The sequence below is a fragment of the Pseudophryne corroboree genome, chromosome 4, assembly GCF_028390025.1.
Source record: "Pseudophryne corroboree isolate aPseCor3 chromosome 4, aPseCor3.hap2, whole genome shotgun sequence".
Taxonomy (NCBI): Eukaryota; Metazoa; Chordata; class Amphibia; order Anura; family Myobatrachidae; genus Pseudophryne; species Pseudophryne corroboree.
In genome coordinates, this window is record NC_086447.1 from 136,688,694 (window position 1) to 136,708,606 (window position 19,913).

Genomic DNA, 19,913 nt, shown 5'->3' on the forward strand with positions numbered 1-19,913 from the left:
AGTTCCAAATGTGATTTTGGAAGGTTCAGGATCCAACCGTGTTCCCTGAGCAGATGAGTCATGAGAACAATGGACTGCAACAACATCTCCCTGGACGATGTCTTTATCAGCAGATCGTCCAGATATGGGATTATGTTCACCACATGCCTGTAGAGGAGAACCATCATCTCTGCCATCACCTTGGTGAACACCCTTGGTGCTGTGGAGAGGCCGAATGGTAGTGCCTGGAACTGAAAGTGACTAACAGTGCGAATCGGAGATAAGCCTGATGCGGCAGCCAAATCGGAACGTGGAGGTACGCATCCTTGATATCCAGGGATACCAGGAACTCCCCCTCCTACAGACCTGAGATCACCGCTCTCAGAGACTCCATTTTGATTTTGAACTCCCTTAGAAAGGGGTTTAGCGATTTCAAGTTCAAAATTGGCCTGACCGAACCATCTGGTTTCGGTACCACGAAAAGGTTCAAATAATAACCTTTGTTTTGCATATGAGGTGGAACTGGGACAATGACCTGTGACTTTTCCAATTTTTGGATGGCTTCCTGTAGGACAGCCCTGTCTGCCAATAAAGCTGGCAAGCCTGATTTGAAGAAACGGTGAAGCGGGAATTCTTGAAACTCCAGTCTATACCCCTGGGATACAATATCCTGTACCCAGGGATCCAGACCGGACGACACCCAGACGTGACTGAAACGCCTGAGCCTCGCTTCCACTGGCCCCTCCTCCAGGCTGCGCGGTCCACCATCATGCTGCGGATTTTGATGTACCAGAAGCAGGCTTCTGTTCTTGGGAACCTGCAGTAGCAGGTTTTTGGGATTTTGCCCGAGCTCCTCTAAAGAAGGTGTTAGAAGGCTTGGTCCTCTTTGTTTTAGCCGTCCGAGAGGACAACGATGTAGATGGAAAAAAAGGTTCCTTCGTAGCTGGCGAGGCTGAGGGAAGAAAAGGTGACTTACCCGCGGTTGCTGTGGAAATCCACGCATCCAACGCCTCCACAAATAGAGCCTGACCTGTGTAGGGTAGGTTCTCCACACCTCTCCTGGATTCCGCGTCGGCAGACCATTGGCATAGCCAGAGTCCCCTGCGAGCAAAGACAGACATGAAAGATATCCCTGCAGCCATCGAACCCAGGTCTTTCATGGATTCCACCATAAATCCTGCAGAATCCTGTATGTTACGTAAAAACAATTCGTAATTTTTATCCATTGTATCCAAATCCTCAAGCAACGCGCTTGACCACTTTACAATAGCTTTAGAAATCCATGCACAGGCAATAGTAAGTTGCAGTATCAGCCCTGAAGCCGTGTATATGGATTTGAGCGTAGTGTCAATTTGCGATCTGCCGGTTCTTTTACCGCGGTAGATCCCGGGACAGGTAAAACCACCTTCTTTGACAGTCTGGAAACAGATGCGTCAACTACGGGTGGGTTTTCCCATTTCTTTCTATAGTCCTCAGGGAAGGGAAAAGCAATCAGAACCTTTCTTGAGTTCTGGAATTTTTTCTCCGGGTTTTCCCAGGATTTTTCAAATATAGCGTTTAATTCTTTAGACGCTGGGAAGGTTAGCGAGGCTTTCTTATTATCCGTGAAGTAAACCTCCTCAACCTGCTCAGGTGTTGTGTCAGCAATATTCAACACATCTCTAATGGCCTCAATCATCAACTGCACTTTTTTTTTGCAAGAGATGTCGCCCCCCGCAGCACATTTTCATCACCGTCTGCCGTGTTAGAATCGGTATCTGTGTCATCTTGTATAATCTGGGCAAGAGCACGTTTTTGAGGGTGTACGCTAGGGGCCCCAGAAGGAACAGAACTGGACCAAACCACCATAGAATTCTGTAAAACTGAGTTGCAGTCTCAGTCTGTGCTACCCTAGTAGAAATCTGAGAAAACATTCCCTTAAGAGAGGCTAACCACTCAGGCTCCCTTGCAGGGATCTGTGATAAAACAGTACAATCCTGATTACATAGAATGGGATCATCCTGAGAGGAATTATCCTCTGCAGCATATGACACAGAGTCCCTAGACATGGCTTTTGGAGACAGCAAACACCACACACACACACACGGAAAGGACAGATACAGTTTCCCCCTAAGAATGCCAAGAGAGCCACAGAGATTGGAGCCAACCCACACACCGCGCTTTTTTAGATAGAGGGAAGCCCCTACCCAGCGCTTACTGTGCAGCTTAATAGGCTACACAGCATTTACACAGCCTCCCCCCCACCTCTACAACCCCCTGGTACCGTACAGGATAGCTGGAGTTGATTTGGATTGACAGCTCTTCCTGTCAGTGTCTCCACAGTGATCTGCAGGAAGGAAAAATGGCGCTGAACGCTGCTGGGTTTGCTCTGAGAAGCTCCGCCCCCTTTCATGGCGCTGCTTCCCGCTCCACTGTTCGTTTATACTGGCCTGAGGATTTTGCTGGCATAGGAACCGGGGCCCCTTACAGACTTCAATACCAGTGTAGGCTACGGCACTGGCTCAGGGCGCCCCTCACAGCGCCGCACTAAGTACCGCTGAGCCTCCGGAGGGGTGTAGTACGGCTGACCGGCGGTCTCCTGACCGCCGGTCAGCTTTCCGACGCCGGGATCCCGGCAGCATACCGACGCCGGGATCCCGGCGGGGAGGGGCGAGTGCAGCAAGCCCCTTGCGGGCTCGCTGCGCTCGCCACGCTGCGGGCTTGGTGGCGACCTGCGGTGCCACGGGTTCTATTCCCACTCTATGGGTGTCGTGGACACCCACGAGTGGAAATAGTCCCTGTTGGTCGGCATGCCGACCATCGGGACAGTGACCCGTCGGGCTGGTGGAGGAGGTCATGTGACTGTCGGTCAGCTGACCGGCGGTCACATGAATACCACCCCCTCCGGAGCGCAGTTAGTACTGTGCTCCCACCCTGTTGCTGCCATCTTCACACCGGCTCCCCGCTTGCTAGGGGAGTCGGTGACTCACTTGCCACTTGAATCTTCTGGCACTGTAAGGGGGTGGCGGCATGCTGCGGGGGTGAGCGATCCCCTGTGGCAGCAAACAATCATTCCCCTCAGGAGCTGAGTTCTGTCAGCGGAGATAGTGGCTAAGACCCCTCAGGGCGGACACTACTCCCTCCCCCCCCCCCCCCTTAGTCCCACAAAGCAGGGAGGCTGTTGCCAGCAGCCTCCCTGTGCCTATACTCTAATAAAATAATAAAACCAGAGAAACTCCTATGGAGCTTCCCTAGCTGTGACCGGCTCCTCCCGGCACAATTTCTAAACGGAGCCCAAACTCTCAAACTATTAAAGTGCCAATGGCTCCTGGTGGACCTGTCTATACACCATGGTACTAATGTGGACCCCAGCATCCTCTAGGACGTAAGAGAAAGTTTTTTGGGCATCAAAAATCAGGGGGCAGTTGTGGGTTTGTAGTTCTGCATTAATGTTAGTGTGCCAAGTACTTCATGTAATTTGTGCTAATATTAGGAATCAGTATCAATAGTAAATAATAGTAAACAGAGGTGGATCCTGTTTCTGTCTGTCAGTCTATACAATCATGCGCCAACAGCATCATTAACACAGAGTGGAGTGCACAGAATTGTTGCGGTGGCACCTGGGCATCAAAGGTCACCTAAATGTGTCATAAGCTCCATTTGTGTAACCAAATCTAGTTTGGTGACCATTATCCCATGAAAATGATTAACAGACAATACTGCATTATGCGCCTGATTAAAAGGCCATAGACACTAGAAGAGAAAATGAAAGATCTCGCTCAGAAGGGCCGATCTGAGCGAGATCATTCACAATGTCATCCAGTGTGTACACTCAATGTCGTTAACGATGCCCCCTCCCTCGTCTGAACATGTACCCCACCTTCTGCCTAGCTTCTATGTGAAGGCCACTGCGGCCCCCCCTCTTACTCCCTCTGCCCGACCAGTCTGTACTGCCACCGCGGCTCCCCTCCCGGCTCGTGTGTATGGCCACCGTGATCCAGCCCCTCTGCCCAGCTGCTACATGCCCCGGTGAGTGCGGGAGAGTGAGGAGAGCAGACACACAAACATCTGAGAGCAGCTGGGAAGCTGCCGCACACAAGGCGGGATGTACTAAGGGAAAAATGCGGTAAAACCCCCATTTTTCAGGGGTTTTACAGCATTTTCAAGTTTACACTGCCGGGGGTATCGCCATCTTTTGATGGCGATACCCTATAGAAGCTTATGGGCTTCTTACAGCCGCCGCATTCCGCCGCTCACCACGACCTTCCTCCTCCCGGCCCCCATCCTCCTTCTCCCCCACAGCACACCTTTGTCTCCTTCCGACTGCAGGGGGGAGAAGGAGGAGCACAGGGACTCCCTGCACGTCACCTCCCGGGGATGGGAGGTGATGGAAGCCGCAACAAACCCTCTCCTGCCGACCATCACTGATCGCAGGACACCCGTGGCATCGCTTTGAGATGCTAATCGCATATGTTAATACATATGTGATTAGCATCATTGCGATGACCGACGATGACCCGCAATCATTGATAGTACATCCCGCCCACACACAGCATGGTCGCGACAAAAGAACTGCACATTGGGAGGAGAGCAAGGGGGAGCAGTGGGAGATAAATGAGCAGTAATAGGAGGCTGGCAGCACTATGGTGAAGGTAAGCCGCACAAAACACTGCACCCTCACAGCAGTGAGAGATCTTAATAGATCCCGCCTTTACACAAGCTGCCAGCTGCTTGTGAACACATTCAGGAAGCTGAACGCCATCTCAGGATGGTGAACAGTTTCACTTTCACACTCAAAAAAAATGCTTTTTTGGCGTTTGATGAATGTCCCAATTTCTACATCCCCTGGGGAGTGTAGAAATTGTGACATTTAAAGGATGATGAATACGCCCCTTTCTCTGTAGGCAGCAAAGTGTAAGACTTTTATGAAAGACTTTGGTGGTCATTCCGAGTTGATCGCTCGCTAGCAGTTTTTAGCAGCTGCGCAAACGCTATGCCGCCACCCACAGGCGTAACTACGGTTTTTGGAGCCCAGGGCAAGATTACGAATGGCGCCCCCCTCCCCCCCCCCCCGAAGAAAAGGGGCGTGGCTACTGAAAATGGGCCGTGAAAACACATTCAGTTAGAACACGTTATACACATTGCGCCAGGTAAAGTACGTTATACACATTGCACCAGGTAGAGCACGTTACACACATTACACCAGTTAGAACACGTTATACACATTGCACCAGTTAGTGTTCTATACACATTGGTCCAGGTAGAGCAAGTTATGCTCGTTTTATATGGTAGCAGGGAGTAGGGACAGAGAGAGGCAGCATGGAGTAGGGACAGAGGCAGCATGGAGTAGGGACAGACGCAGCATGGAGTAGGGACAGAGGTAGCATGGTGTAGGGACAGAGGCAGCAGGGAGTAGGGACAGAAGCAGCAGGGAGTAGGGACAGAGGCAGCATGGTGTAGGGACAGAGGTAGCATGGTGTAGGGACAGAGGTAGCATGGTGTAGGGACAGGGAGTAGGGACAGAGGCAGCAGGGAGTAGGGACAGAGGCAGCATGGTGTAGGGACAGAGGCAGCATGGTGTAGGGACAGAGGCCGCATGGTGTAGGGACAGAGGCAGCAGGGAGTAGGGACAGAAGCAGGAGGGAGTAGGGACAGAGGCAGCATGGAGTAGGGACAGAGGCAGCATGGTGTAGGGACAGAGGCAGCATGGTGTAGGGACAGAGGCAGCAGGGAGTAGGGACAGAGGCAGCAGGGAGTAGGGACAGAGGCATGGTGTAGGGACAGAGGCAGCATGGAATAGGGACAGAGGCAGCATGGTGTAGGGACAGAGGCAGCATGGTGTAGGGACAGAGGCCGCATGGTGTAGGGACAGAGGCAGCAGGGAGTAGGGACAGAAGCAGGAGGGAGTAGGGACAGAGGCAGCATGGAGTAGGGACAGAGGCAGCATGGTGTAGGGACAGAGGCAGCATGGTGTAGGGACAGAGGCAGCAGGGAGTAGGGACAGAGGCAGCAGGGAGTAGGGACAGAGGCAGCATGGTGTAGGGACAGAGGCAGCATGGTGTAGGGACAGAGGCAGCATGGAGTAGGGACAGAGGCAGCATGGAGTAGGGACAGAGGCAGCATGGTGTAGGGACAGAGATGCAGGAGAGAGTGCAGCCTGGAACCCCCATTGGGAAGCACCACCGTACCAACACCCTCCATGGACCAGGCCCCCACCGCTTACCTGTAAGAAGAGCTCCGGCGGCCGCCTGGGTGGGGAGGGAGAAGACGAGAATCAGCGGGGAGAGCGGCGGCATCCAGCCTGGGGGACAGAGACCGAACCGCTCCGAGGTCAGTAGCGGAGTTGGTCGGGCGGGTGTCTAGTGGGCTGCCAGGGAGCAGCGGCTGACACACGCTACTTGCAGCCGTTATTCGTGTGGGGGGGTGCATGCAGAGCAGAGGATGAGGGGAGGGCGGGAGATCATACTCTTCATGGTCTCCGCCCCTTCCAAGTTCCTCCCTCTGTTGTTGGCAGCAGCACAATGACGGCGGCGGTGGGCAGCGGGCGAGGTAACTATGGGGGGCCGAGCAGGTATAATGCCCTGGCCGGCAGCGCCCCCTTCTGCTGGACCTCCCACGGCGCACAGGGCACGTGCCCTGCTCGACCCTCTTAGTTACGCCTCTGGGGTGGAGACAGGGAGAGGCTGGACAGGTAGGCTGCTCAGTGAATACACTGAGCTCTGGAGCTGCCAAAGACTGTGCCCTGTGTGCTGGGTGGGCAGAACAAGGAGTGGAGAGCAGGGGAGGGAGGCGGGGGGGGGGGGGTTGCAGAACAGGGAAAGCAGGACGACGGGGCACAGGACAGGGAGGGTAAGGTCAGAATGGGGGTGGGGGAAAGAAGAGGAAGCCGAAGTGGGAAAGCAGAAGGGGTAGGAGAGCAGGGTAAAGTGAAAGTGAGAGTAGAGCAGAACAGGGAGAACAGAGTGGGGGACAGAATGGGAAGTGCTGAAAAGGTGTGGAGGCAGAATGGGGATTGTAGACCGGGGACAAAATGTGGAGAGCAGACTGGGAACAGGGGGGGTCATTCCGACCCATTTGCAGGCAGCGGTTCTTCGCTGTGGTGCGAACGGGTCGGAACTGTGCATGCGTGGTGTGCGCAATGCACACGCACGTCGTTGCCCGGCGAGCGGCTACAACAAAGAAGAAAGTGATCGCTAGTGCGATCAAAAGAAGATTGACAGCGGGGAGGCGTTCCGGGTTGGATACTCACCGTTTTCCGGGTGTGGAAATCCGAACGCAGGCACGTCCAGGCGCTTGGAGGGCGGATGTCTGAGATCAATCCCGGGACCTTCGTCGCTGGATCCATCGCACAGGGTAAGTAGGTCTGACCCTGGTCTTGTTTTGCAGGATACTTTTTTAGCATAGCAGGGCGGCGTCAAGTTGATCGCACCAGCAGCAAAAAGTTGCTACATGCGATCAACTTGGAATAACCACCAGGGAGTGCAGAATGAGGGTCGGAACAGATAGAGCAGAAACGGGTGTGGGCGGTAGAACAGGGAGCACAGAGATGGAGTGTTGATTTGAATAAGATGTGCAAAGTGGCGGGAGGGGGAGCAAGCTGGACAGGGAGAGCAGGTGGGGGGGGGGTGCAGGATGGGGAAACAGGGAGTGCAGAGCTGGGGTGGGGGCAGAACAGGGAGATCAGAGGCAGAACAGAAACCATGCACAGTGCATTCCTCCCTGCACCCCCAGCATGTAAAATACATATTGCACCCCCACTATAACCAGTCCCCCTGGCCTCTTACCCCATTTGTAGTCCGCCCCTAGCCACGGGTGAGTGCAAGGCCAGCACGTTCCACAGGCAGTCTAGCCGGGCCCTCCCCCACCTTGGGAAGTGCAAGCAGCTGCCGGGTGTCCTTGCAGGGAGCGCAGTTTGCAGTCAGGCCGGGCGGCGGCACTAGCAGCAGGAGGACATGTAGCAGCATTGGGTGGGAATGGAGCTGCGAGGATGCAGCGTCTTGAGCTGTGAAAGGCTCCCATGCGCTTCTCCGAGACCGTGGGCAGCGAGGATCGCACACGCACCAATGCACCAGCTAGGGGAGAACCTGAAGGACAGCAGCCTGGGGCATTAGCGCTGGTGGGGCTGAGGCAGGACAGGGGACTCGGAGGGTGGATCGGGCAGCAGAGAGGAGGAGGCGGAGCTGCTCACATAACTCATAGGGGTAAAAGCAACTGCTGCCGGGGAAATTGAGGAGCTGGCCGGGACTCATTCTACACGGGGAGGTTACCGGAGCACCGGGGTGTGTGGGAGGAAGGAATGGCCTGGCTGGCCGAGTCACCACACCAGGGTGCAGGTCTCCGAGGCAGCAACAGTAGTAGCGGGACGGGCACTGTCGGTTACTACTACATTACACCCCATAGCCTTCCAATATTACCAGCGGGTAAGGGGCAGAGGCGTAACAAGGGTTGCGCCTCTGCCCCCCCCCCAAAGATTCATAATATAAGCTATGTGTGCGCGCCTAAAGCGCACGCGCAAAAAAGTGGGCATGGTCACACACCAGATGGGGCATGGTCACACACCAGATGGGGCATGGCCATTGAAATTAGGGCTTGCCGCCATGACACGTCACAATGGAAACATTCTTTGCAATTGCACACGCACCTTACCTGTATGATGGTTTCTCACAATGTGGAACCTCTGGAGAAATGTATCCTCTGAGGCAGACGGCGTCTTCAGTCGGTATTCACTAGTCATGTAAAAGATCCCATCGTCCAGAAGATGCCTGTTTCATACAACAGCGGTTCAACAAGACTCACATCCTGCCCCCTGCGTCTTTCAGCCACACCATCACCAATCCCCTGTGTCGTCTCCCAGCAACCATCACTTACTTCCGTGTCGTCTCTCAGCAACCATCACCTACCACTTGTGTCGTCTCTCAGCACACCATCACCTACCCCCGTGTCATCTCTCAGCAACCATCACATACCACTTGTGTCGTCTCTCAGCACGCCATCACCTACCCCCTGTGTCGTCTCTCAGCACACCATCACCTACCCGTGTCGTCACTCAGCACACGATCACCTACCCATGTCGTCACTCAGCACACCATCACCTACCCCCTGTCGTCGTCACTCAGCACACCATCACCTACCCCCTGCCGTCACTCAGCACACCATCACCTACCCCCTGCCGTCACTCAGCACACCATCACCTACCCCCTGTGTCGTCACTCAGCACACCATCACCTACCCGGTGTTGTCACTCAGCATACCATCACCTACCCCCTGTGTCGTCACTCAGCACACCATCACCTACCCCCGGTGTCGTCACTCAGCATACCATCACCTACCCAGTGTCATCACTCAACATACCATCACCTACCCCCTGTGTTGTCACTCAGCACACCATCACCCACCCCCTGTGTTGTCACTCAGCACACCATCACCTACCCCCTGTCGTCACTCAGCACACCATTGCCTACCCCGTGTTGTCACTCAGCACACCATCACCTACCCCGTATCGTCACTCAGCACACCATCACCTACCCCATGTCGTCACTCAGCACACCATCGCCTACCCCTTGTCGTCACTCAGCACACCATCACCTACCCCCTGTGTCTTCACTCAGCACACCATCACCTACCCGGTGTCGTCACTCAGCACACCATCAGTGGGGGGCACGGGGAGCAGAGTTGGGGACACAGAGGGGGGATGAGGCCACAGTGGGGAAAATGGGGCCACAGTGGTGCAAGTGGGGCCAAAGGGGGGTGGGAGTGAGGCCACTGGGGGATAGTTGGGGGCACAGGCAGCAGAGTGGGGTTACAGAGGGTAGAATGAGGCTGCAGGGGCTAGAGTAGGAGCCACAGTGGGGAGAGTGGGGCCATGGGGGGGGGGGGGAGAGTGAGACCACAGGGGGGAGAGTGGGGCCACAGAAGGGAGAGAAAGGGGCACAGGGAGCACAGTGGGGCCAAGCTCATGCACTCACCATGAACACTGGCTGTGCATCGTGGGGAGCAGCATCAACATCCCTGCAGACAGGTCTCCGAAGCCAGAAGGATCACAAGGGACCCAGCAGCCTCAGCAGCGCTATCACCAGGGGGGAGAGCCGGGAACCACTGAGCGCGGAGGACAGGAAGAGCCGGGGACAGCTCCCCGCCTCGTCAGTGGCCGTTACCATGGAGACAGGCCGCTGGTTGGCTGAGACAACAATTCTCAGCCAACCAGCGTCCGCCATACTTTCACCTCTGCTCCCCCCCCCCTCCCCTAACCTAGTAGTGAGAGCCGGGAGCCAGCGGGCTGAGGCGGTAGGCAGTGCAGCTGGCTGTGTAGACAGGGGAGCATGACACATCGCGGGTCATGCTCAGTGCTCTGGTGGTGCGCATGGGGTGAGCGGGGTGTGCAGGGGCCGGTGGCGCCCCCCTCTGCAGGGCCTGCCACTGCGCCCAGGGCACGCACCCTGCTCGCCCTGTGCTAGTTACGCCTCTGCCGCCACCCACTGGGAGTGTATTTTAGCTTAGCAGAAGTGCAAACGAAAGGATCGCAGAGCGTCTACAAAGTTTTTTGTGTGCAGTTTCTGAGTAGCTCTAAACCTACTCAGCGCTTGCAATCACTTCAGACTATTCAGTTCTTGTTTTGACGTCACAAACACGCCCTGCGTTCTCCCAGCCACGCCTGCATTTTTCCTGGCACGCCTGCGTTTTTACGAACACTCCCTGAAAACAGTCAGTTGACACCCAGAAACGCCCTCTTCCTGTCAATCACTCTGCGGTCAGCAGTGCAACTGAAAAGCTTGGATAAAATCCTGTGTGAAACTACATCGTTCGTTGTAATAGTACGTCGCACATGCGCATTGAGCCGCATATGCATGGGCAGAAGTGCAGTTTTTTTGCCTCATCGCTGCACAGCGAAAGAATGCAGCTAGCAATCAACTCGGAATGACCCCCTTTGTATCATGTTTGCAGAAGGGCTGCTCTGTTATAGAGAGGGGTCAAGAAGTGAGTTAGTTTCCCTGTATAGGGTAGGGGTTTATTATTTGTCTTCCTGATTTTATGCGGACAGTAACGCACTATATAATTTTTTTACTTAAAAAACTGTGCGTGGACTCGGACTTAGAACCTAAACTCCCCTCTACCAAGCTAATTACCCCATACTGTTACACAGTATTTATGAGAAAAGTTTCACTGGCCGCCGTACAGATGAAAAATACAAAAGCTTGAAACAATTTCCTAGAAGGTGGTCATACATAGGAATTGGTGACGGTGGAGGTACTGTAGTAGCATGCTCAATATCTTGGTGGGTGGAATGTGGGTGCACAATGCTAATGAATCATATGCTGCTGACCACACGGAAACCGTACCGCACCAAAATGTTCCCATTAACATAAAAGACCTGCAGTCATTACATCTCACCCATTGAAGTTCCCTTGGGTGTGCTGTTAAGTATAATAAGCAAATCAGTTAGACTTTATTGAACTAAGGGCCTAATTCAAGGTTGGTTGCAAAACAACATTTTCCTCTAATGGGCAAAATCATATGCACTGCAGGTGGGGCAGATGTAACATGTGCAGAGCATTAGATTTGGGTGGGGTGTGTTCAAACTGAAATCTAAATTGCAGTGTAAAAATAAATCAGCCAGTATTTACCCTGCACAGAAACAATATAACCCACCCAAATCTAACTCTCTCTGCACATGTTACATCTGCCCCACCTGCAGTGCTGCATGGTTTTGCCCATTACATTAATATGCTGTTTTGCCATCAAACTTGAATTAAGCCCTAAATATGTAATTTTGAAAGTAAACTTCACACAAACTTTCTAAGGAGGACAAGTGAAGATGTTGACACTGTAAAACAATCATATTCTAGCTATCATTTTATAGACTGTACTAGATAATAGGTCAAATCTGATTGGTTATTATAAATCTCTTTATAATGTTTTATAAAGCTTCCCCTAACTTTGGTATAAAGTAAAAAAAAAAAAAAAAAAAACCCATAAAGAATACTACTTTTAATTCCTTGCAGCCTAATGACTTGGTGAGTACCCTTGTTCGAATTGTCAAAGCCCCTCCCCTTTGGAACCCCTATTCATACAGATCAACTGCTCAGACTGTTACATGCATTGTGGGAATTACTGTATCACTGAATGCCAAAAAGTAAACCATTCATTTATTTTAGGTCACCAAAGTAGCCTTTTCACTGGACTCAAAAGCCAAGGAAATTGTGAACAAACGCATGAATGGACAATATAAAAATGTATACCACAATTTGATTATAAGAAATGGTCTTTGTTATTTGTTAGAAAGTAAAGAAGTTGCACACTCAAGACTTAACCATTTGCACAAAAAGTAAATATTGTTGGAATGAAGAACGAACATCGCAGAAGGAATTCTAATCCAACATCTCTGCCGCTGACAATTAATGGATTGTGTGATGATTACAGATGTGTCCACATACACCTACCCTCAAGTAGCGCCAAACAGACCCATTTGGCGCCACTGACTTTACGACTTAGATGTGTCATGTGATTTTTCTTAAAATTCTTTTGCGACAAGAATACTAACCCTAAGTGCATTACACTATTTACAATGTAGTATACTATTAGAGCAAAATTTAGAGGGGAAAAAATGCAATCTGGGTAAAAAGACAGAGAGTTGAGTGACTTGCACCATGCATTTTTATACTTAATCCAGATTAATATGAGACAAAAAATACTAATCCTATTTAGGCCCTGATTCAGAGATGGATGATAATGTAGCAGCAAGTGCGATTTTCTACGCAATGCAACTGCAGATATCAGCAAGTGAAACTGCGGCCCAGAAATGGAAAAGAGACATAGAAACATAGAATTTGTCGGCAGATAAGAACCACTTGGCCCATCTAGTCTGCCCCTTTTTTTTTTTTTATATTATTTTTAACTCTAACCTTATTTGATCCTTATTTCTTTGTAAGGATATCCTTATGTCTATCCCATGCATGTTTAAATTGCTCTACTGTCTTAGCCTCTACCACCTCTGATGGGAGGCTATTCCACTTGTCCACTACCCTTTCTGTGAAATAATTTTTCCGCAAATTTTACCCTGAACCTCCCCCCCTCCAGTCTCAGTGCATGTCCTCGTGTCCTATTGCTTCTCTTCATTTGGAGAATGTTTCCCTCCTGGACTTTGTTAAAACCCTTGATATATTTGAAAGTTTCTATCATGTCCACCCTTTCTCTTCTCTGCTCCAAACTATACATATTGAGATTTCTTAGTCTTTCTGGGTATGTTTTGTGATGTAGGCCATGCACCATTTTAGTTGCCCTCCGTTGTACAGTTTCTAATGTATTAATATCCTTTTGAAGATATGGCCTCCAGAACTGAATACAGTATTCTAGATGAGGCCGTACCAATGACCTATACAGTGGCATTATTACTTCTTTCTTTCTGCTGCTGATTCCTCTCCCAATGCAGCCAAGCATCTGACTAGCCTTCCTCATTGCCTTGTTACATTGCTTACCTGCCTTTAAGTCATCTGAAATAGTGAGTCCTAGATCCCTTTCCTCCTCAGTAGTTTCCAGTATAGTGCCATTAATACTGTATTTAGCTTTAGGATTTTTGAGACCCAAGTGCATGATTTTGTATTTTTTGGCATTAAACTGTAATTGCCAGACTCTTGACCATTCCTCTAATCTACCTAGATCCTCAATAATTTGTTTTACCCCACCTGGTGTGTCTACCCTGTTGCATATCTTTGTGTCATCTGCAAAAAGGCATACTTTCCCTTTAATGCCATTTGCAATGTCACCAATAAAGATATTAAAAAGCACTGGTCCAAGTACAGATCCCTGGGGTACTCCACTGGTAACATTTCCCTCCTGTGAATGCACTCCATTTACCACAACTCTCTGTTTTCTATCCTTCAACCAAGATCTTATCCATTCAATAATCCTAATATCCAATCCCAAACTTTCAAGTTTATTTAGCAGTCTGCGATGTGGAACTGTGTCAAAAGCCTTACTAAAGTCTAGATAAGCTATATCCATGGCTCCACCTTTATCCATCACTTTAGTCACACAATCAAAAAAGTCAATAAGATTTGTTTGACATGATCTCCCCCCAGTGAATCCATGCTGTTTGGGATCCAGTAAATTGCCGGATTTGAGATAATCTACAACTCTTTCTTTTAAGAGTGTTTCCATCAATTTCCCTACTACTGATGTAAGACTCACTGGTCTGTAGTTGTTTGCCTCTTCCTTGCTTCCACTTTTGTGCAGTGGGACTACGTTTGCTCTTTTCCAGTCCCCTGGAATTACTCCTGTAGCTAATGACTGGTTGAATAATTCTGTCAATGGTGCTACCAGCACCTCTTTAAGTTCTTTTAGTATCCTTGGATGTATCCCATCTGGCCCCATAGATTTGTCCACTTTCAGCTTTGAGAGTTCTGTTAGGACCTTCTCCTCTGTAAATGTACTTGTTTCATTTTCCTGAATATCCCTGCAACTTAACTGCGGCCCCTTTCCCTCTCTTTCAGTAGTAAATATTGAGCAAAAATAATCATTAAGATGATCTGCTATTAAATTGTCTCCTTCAACAAGACTCCCAGTGTCCGTCTTTAGTTTTATAATTCCGCCTTTTGTTTTTCTCCTTTCGCTTATATACCTAAAAAAAGTTTTGCCTCCTTTACCCACTGACTGGGCCATTTTCTCCTCAGCTTTTCCCTCTGCACATCGGATTACCTTCTTTGTCTCCTTCTGTCTAACAAGATATATCTTTTTGTCTTCATTATTTTGTGTCTGCTTATATTTCCTAAAAGCCATCTTTCTTTTTTGCTCTCACAATATTTGCTACTTCTTTTGCAAACCACACTGGCTTCCTTTTCCTTGTGTTTTTCCTAACAGTTTTGATACAAAGGTCTGTTGCCTTCAATATTGCACATTTTAATGTTTCCCACCTCTCCTGCACTGTTTCCAAGTTCCTCCACTCTGCCAAAGAATCTCTTACACATTTTCCCATCCCTACAAAATCAGCCTTCCTAAAATCCAACACCTTTGTTTTTGTATGGGACGAGTCAGTCTCTGTCTTAATGCTGAACCATACTGCTTGATGATCACTGGATCCCAGGTTTTTACCCACTTTTACGTCCGATAATCTGTCTCCATTTGTAAGTATTAAGTCTAATATTGCGTCTTTCCGAGTGGGCTCCCTCACCAATTGGTGGAGGGATGCTCCCTGAAGGGAATTTAAAATGTTCCTACTTCTAGTGGAACTAGCAACAGACACCTCCCAGTTTACATCAGGAAGATTAAAGTCTCCCATGATTATTACCTCTCCTTTTAATGCCATTTTAGTTATGTCCTGCAATAGGTTCTTGTCAAGTTCCTCTTCCTGACCTGGTGGCCTGTATATCACGCCAATACGAATAATCAACTTTTCCCCTGTTTCTATGGTCACCCAAAGGGCCTCAGTTTTTTCTTCAATACTTTGTATTAATGTAGTATTTATGGCATTTTTTACATACATTGCTACCCCTCCTCCGATTTTTCCAATTCTGTCCTTCCTAAATAAAGTATATCCCGGTATAGCTATGTCCCAGTCATGATTTTCATTGTACCATGACTCTGTAATTGCCACAATGTCTAGATCATCCCTTGTCATTATTGCAGTTAGTTCTGGGATTTTATTTCCTAAGCTCCTAGCATTTGCACACATAGCTTTTAGAGTTTTGTTTGTGCTTTTTCTGTTCCTAGCTATGTTCTTCTCTCTGCCTATTTTTATTTGGTTTTGATCTGAATTATCTTCTGTTGCTGTGGATATGCTTCCTATTCCCTTTGCCTGCAGAAACAATACCTCTGTGTTGGGGGAGCAGATTTCTTTATTCCTGTTTGGTTCACTGCCCACCAGAGCCAAATAGTCGCAGCCTATACACAAGTACAAGAATCATCTGGCATAAAAGTAGACCTCTGGCTATGCAGACTGGACACATTTTTGTATGTTAGGGCTCGCAGCAGATATCAGATACACGCCTTGAAAACAACCATGACACAACTGCGTTGTAACAACCACTCCACTAACAATATGTTAACACTCCCAAACGGTTACTTCCTGTCAATCACTTTGCGCAGGAATGCTCATTGCATGCAGGTTCGCAGTGGCACCATGACACACGCGCAGTGCTACAGGAGCATGCGCAGTTTGCTGATAATCGCTCAGTTCCGTCAGCTTTGCGTACTCCTCTGAATCAGGCCCTCAGTGTATCATTAGCTACATAGGGGCGGATATATAGGTGGATGCAAGTCCCATTGCAAGTGCAATCCTGTATCCAGTGATTTGGGGAAAATATGCAAATGACGCAGCCGATGGGACTTGAATTGAGCCGCCCACTAGCGACATCTTAATTCCACCTTCAGAAACACATCGGTCACAATATCGATCATTTGAATATCTGTTGAAAGTAAGCCGTCAGAGCCATTGTGATGTGGTTGATAAATGGGACCACACCTATTTTAGAATGTAATAATGAATTTCTATATTATTTTAAATATGACGTTCAATATTATTTGAACGTCATAAATAAATGTCAGATATTCTATTACTAAAGGGACTAAAAGGACTCTGGTGCAGTGTTTGGGGTGTCTTCTCTGGTGAGAGGGTATCTTCCAGGTCATTATCTTGCTGAATATATTATCTGGTGGTTCAAGCTCCATTGAATAACCGTTCCACATTGAGGTCCAATCAAGTCCTGTTGGAATTAGACTTGAACATTTGACTTCCACTTAAAAACTGTATGTACTTTTTTATGGACAATCACAATAATTATATATATTATATTTTTTCTCTACAAACATGTCTTGACTTCTGAATACACATTTTTTATAAGCGCCGCTCCACGCTTTTTGTTTTATTTACCTATATTGGTTTGAATCTGGCCACTCATTCGGTATTAGGGACTAGCTGTTATTATTTCCTTTTTTTATGTTATTCATCTGTATTTCTCAATTTGTATTAAACATATACATACACACATATATACATACACACTTTTTAGTATTCAGCACCAACAATTTTTTTTATTTTTAAAAGAGCTATTGTAACTATTGTCATTTCTATTGTGTGAGCTGCAGGCTCAGAACTGCTGCTGAACTGGTCGCGACACGCCTGCGTTTGACTCGTCACCCTCTGTTATCTCCGGCAAACCCTCATTTACTGTCAATCACTATCTGTAAATCCTCACTGCTACCGCCATCGGTAAGTCTTCAGGACATATGTGCAGTACAAGAAAACCCAACCAAATCTGCAAATATCAGCATTGCATACAACTCTGAATCAGGCCCTTAGTGAACTTTTAGTGAATTAAGACCTAAAATTCAGAAAAGAGTACACGAAAATGGGAATTGCTACCCAAACTGGAGCATTTAAGCCGCACCAAGTGTTTCGCATAATATGCCACTAAAAGGACAGGTGTATGAGGACACATTTATACTGGGTCATGCACCAAACACAGACCTGAATGCTGAAATATACAAAAAAAAAAAAAAAAAATTAAAGCACCCTGGTTTTCTTGTGCCTCCAGCAATAAAAAAGGAGAATGGGTCCATGTAGAAGAACAAATGTGCTCATTTCACTTAGACCTTGAATACTTTAAAAAAATATATATTTTCATGAAACAAATTCTCTGTATCTTTCTATAGACAATACAGAAAATTATCAGATTCATGGGGACATGAAATTAATTGCCATATGTATCAGACAAGATTACCTGTACCTATGGTATACACAGGCAGTTTCTCATTAAGGGTATGTACTAAGCCTTGGAGAGAGATAAACTACCAACCAATCAGCTCCTAAATATCATGTTACAGGCTGGGTTTGAAAAATAACAGGAGCTGGTTGGTTGGAATTTTGGAGACTATGGGGTCTATTTACTAAGCCTTTGATGGAGATAAAGTACCAGCCAATCAGCTCCTGTCATTTTTCAAAAATAGCCTGAGACATGGCAGTTAGGAGCTGATTGGCTGGTACTTTATCTCCAGCCAAAGCTTAGTAAACAGACCCCTATGTACTAAGCCTTGGAAGGAAATAAAGTGGACAGAGATAATCAGCTACTAACTGCCATGTGACTGCCATTTTCAAACACAACCTGTATGGCAGATAGGAGCTGATAAGCAGGTACTTTATCTCTCTGTAACATATCACCCCCTAACTCTTTTCTAGTGGATTTATGAAAGTGACAAATAGCACTTACAATGCTACTTGGACAATGGAGAATTAATTTATGGGAGTATTTTTAAACCCAAAAACATGGGGTGCGCACCTTTAAATTCGCTAGGTGGACAAATAGCCAATTAGACGCACGTGTGGAGAGAGTGAAAATCTGCATGGTACGTTAGAGGCAAACACATACCTCAAATTAAATAGAAAAACCTGTATTTACCAATTTACACATTGCAATGTGTTGTTGATTTAACAAAATGTTTGGCCAACAAAATATACACATAAAAAAGTGAAAATGTACAAATAAGCATGTTTGGAATAAAAATATACATGTAAAAAAATGCAATGAACATTTGGTAGATCCAGACTGCGACTGTGATGCACGCAACAAATGGAGGCTCAGTGCAATTTGTACCATAACATATGTTTTCCAAAAACAGTTAAATCAACAGCAAAACATTCCCTTTAAGATCAACGCAGTTTAAGGAATATGCAGCATTTTATAGCAAAATATCCCAAATCAAATAAAAATAATAAAATACATGTATGTAAGAAATACGGAATGCATAAAGTAAAAACATGGATGAGGATAAGTTTACAAATATAAAAAAAAAATGGGCAAATGTGCATCAACTTTTTAAATAAATGTCAGAGCACACATCAATTACACAAGTGGGTTTTGCAGATCTTCTGTACATTGTGCGCACGAATCCTCATATCTCTTCGGCAACGTAGACATCACGGCGCTAGAGAAATTCCAGACACAGCAAGAATAGGTGACTTTAGTACAATGGCGCAGTCAGCGTCTCCGAAGGCTGCTTGAGCCAGGAAAATGCCCCTGTAAAATGCAGCCATAAACAGTGTACTGGGAAGGAGTATTAATCCACGACTCCACTTAGTGTTAAGTTGGTAAAGGGTCATCGTCCCCTTTACTACATTTGCATTTACAGCACAGAACAAATGGGGTGGCCAATAACAGGAAAGGTGACGCTACTAAGAGCAAAAGGCCGAATCCTGCAAATATCCCAACCACCTGCAGAAGAGAGTATAAAGTGAGTGTTAGATGTAGTACAGTATATATAGTATATATTTCTCATGGTAGAATGTTTATATATCATCTGGTATATTGTTCCAAACTTTGTGTCTGCACACCACAAAGATAACCATAAAAGTCTTCATAATTTGTGTAATTTTTACCAAGTTTTTTTTAAATATAGCCAAGCTAATGTTCATGGGGGGGGGGGTATTCAATTAAGTGCCGTTTTTTCGTCTGGTCGAAAAAACGGCACTAATTCAACACAGTGCATTTAATTTCGGGCATTTTTGCCCTTTTTTAATCCATTTTCACTTTTTTTTCATTAAATCAGCATGGGCAAAAATTGCGCCCAAAACGTGCGAAAACACCCATGAATTTGCCAAAACGTGTATCGGCAGGCAAATTCACCGTCGATACACGTGGTTTTTGCCAGTGCTGGATTTTTCGACCAGTGGAAAAAATGGCACGGGCATTGAATAGGTCGAATGTAAAAACAGGCGAAAAGTGAATTTATTTTCAACTGGTCAAAAAAACTGCACTTATTGAATACTCCCATTGTTTTTTCAAGACAGAAGACAGATTTATTTTGTACCAAGTTATGAACGTATAAGCATTTGAAGGGGACTCGGTCCACCAAGAACAACCACAGGCTCGCAGGCTCGGGTACTGAAGGGTGCATGACCAAATCTGGGGAGGCGTGGCCATACCCCTTCCAAAAGAAAAAAAAATGGTAGAGCATTCATGGCACAGACG

At 47.6% G+C, this 19,913-nt stretch overlaps 1 protein-coding gene across 2 annotated transcripts in view; it reads right to left on the reverse strand.

The window, feature by feature from the left end:
• Window positions 1-18,311: 18,311 nt before the first annotated feature.
• The window catches only part of RNF144A (ring finger protein 144A), a 97,237-nt gene continuing 95,635 nt past the window's right edge, over window positions 18,312-19,913 (reverse strand). For both annotated transcript variants that reach the window (XM_063915456.1, XM_063915455.1), the window contains exon 8: window positions 18,312-19,157. In XM_063915456.1, the coding sequence (XP_063771526.1) occupies window positions 19,026-19,157 (132 nt within the window). In that variant the 3' untranslated portion in view covers window positions 18,312-19,025. The remainder of the gene's footprint in view (window positions 19,158-19,913) is intronic.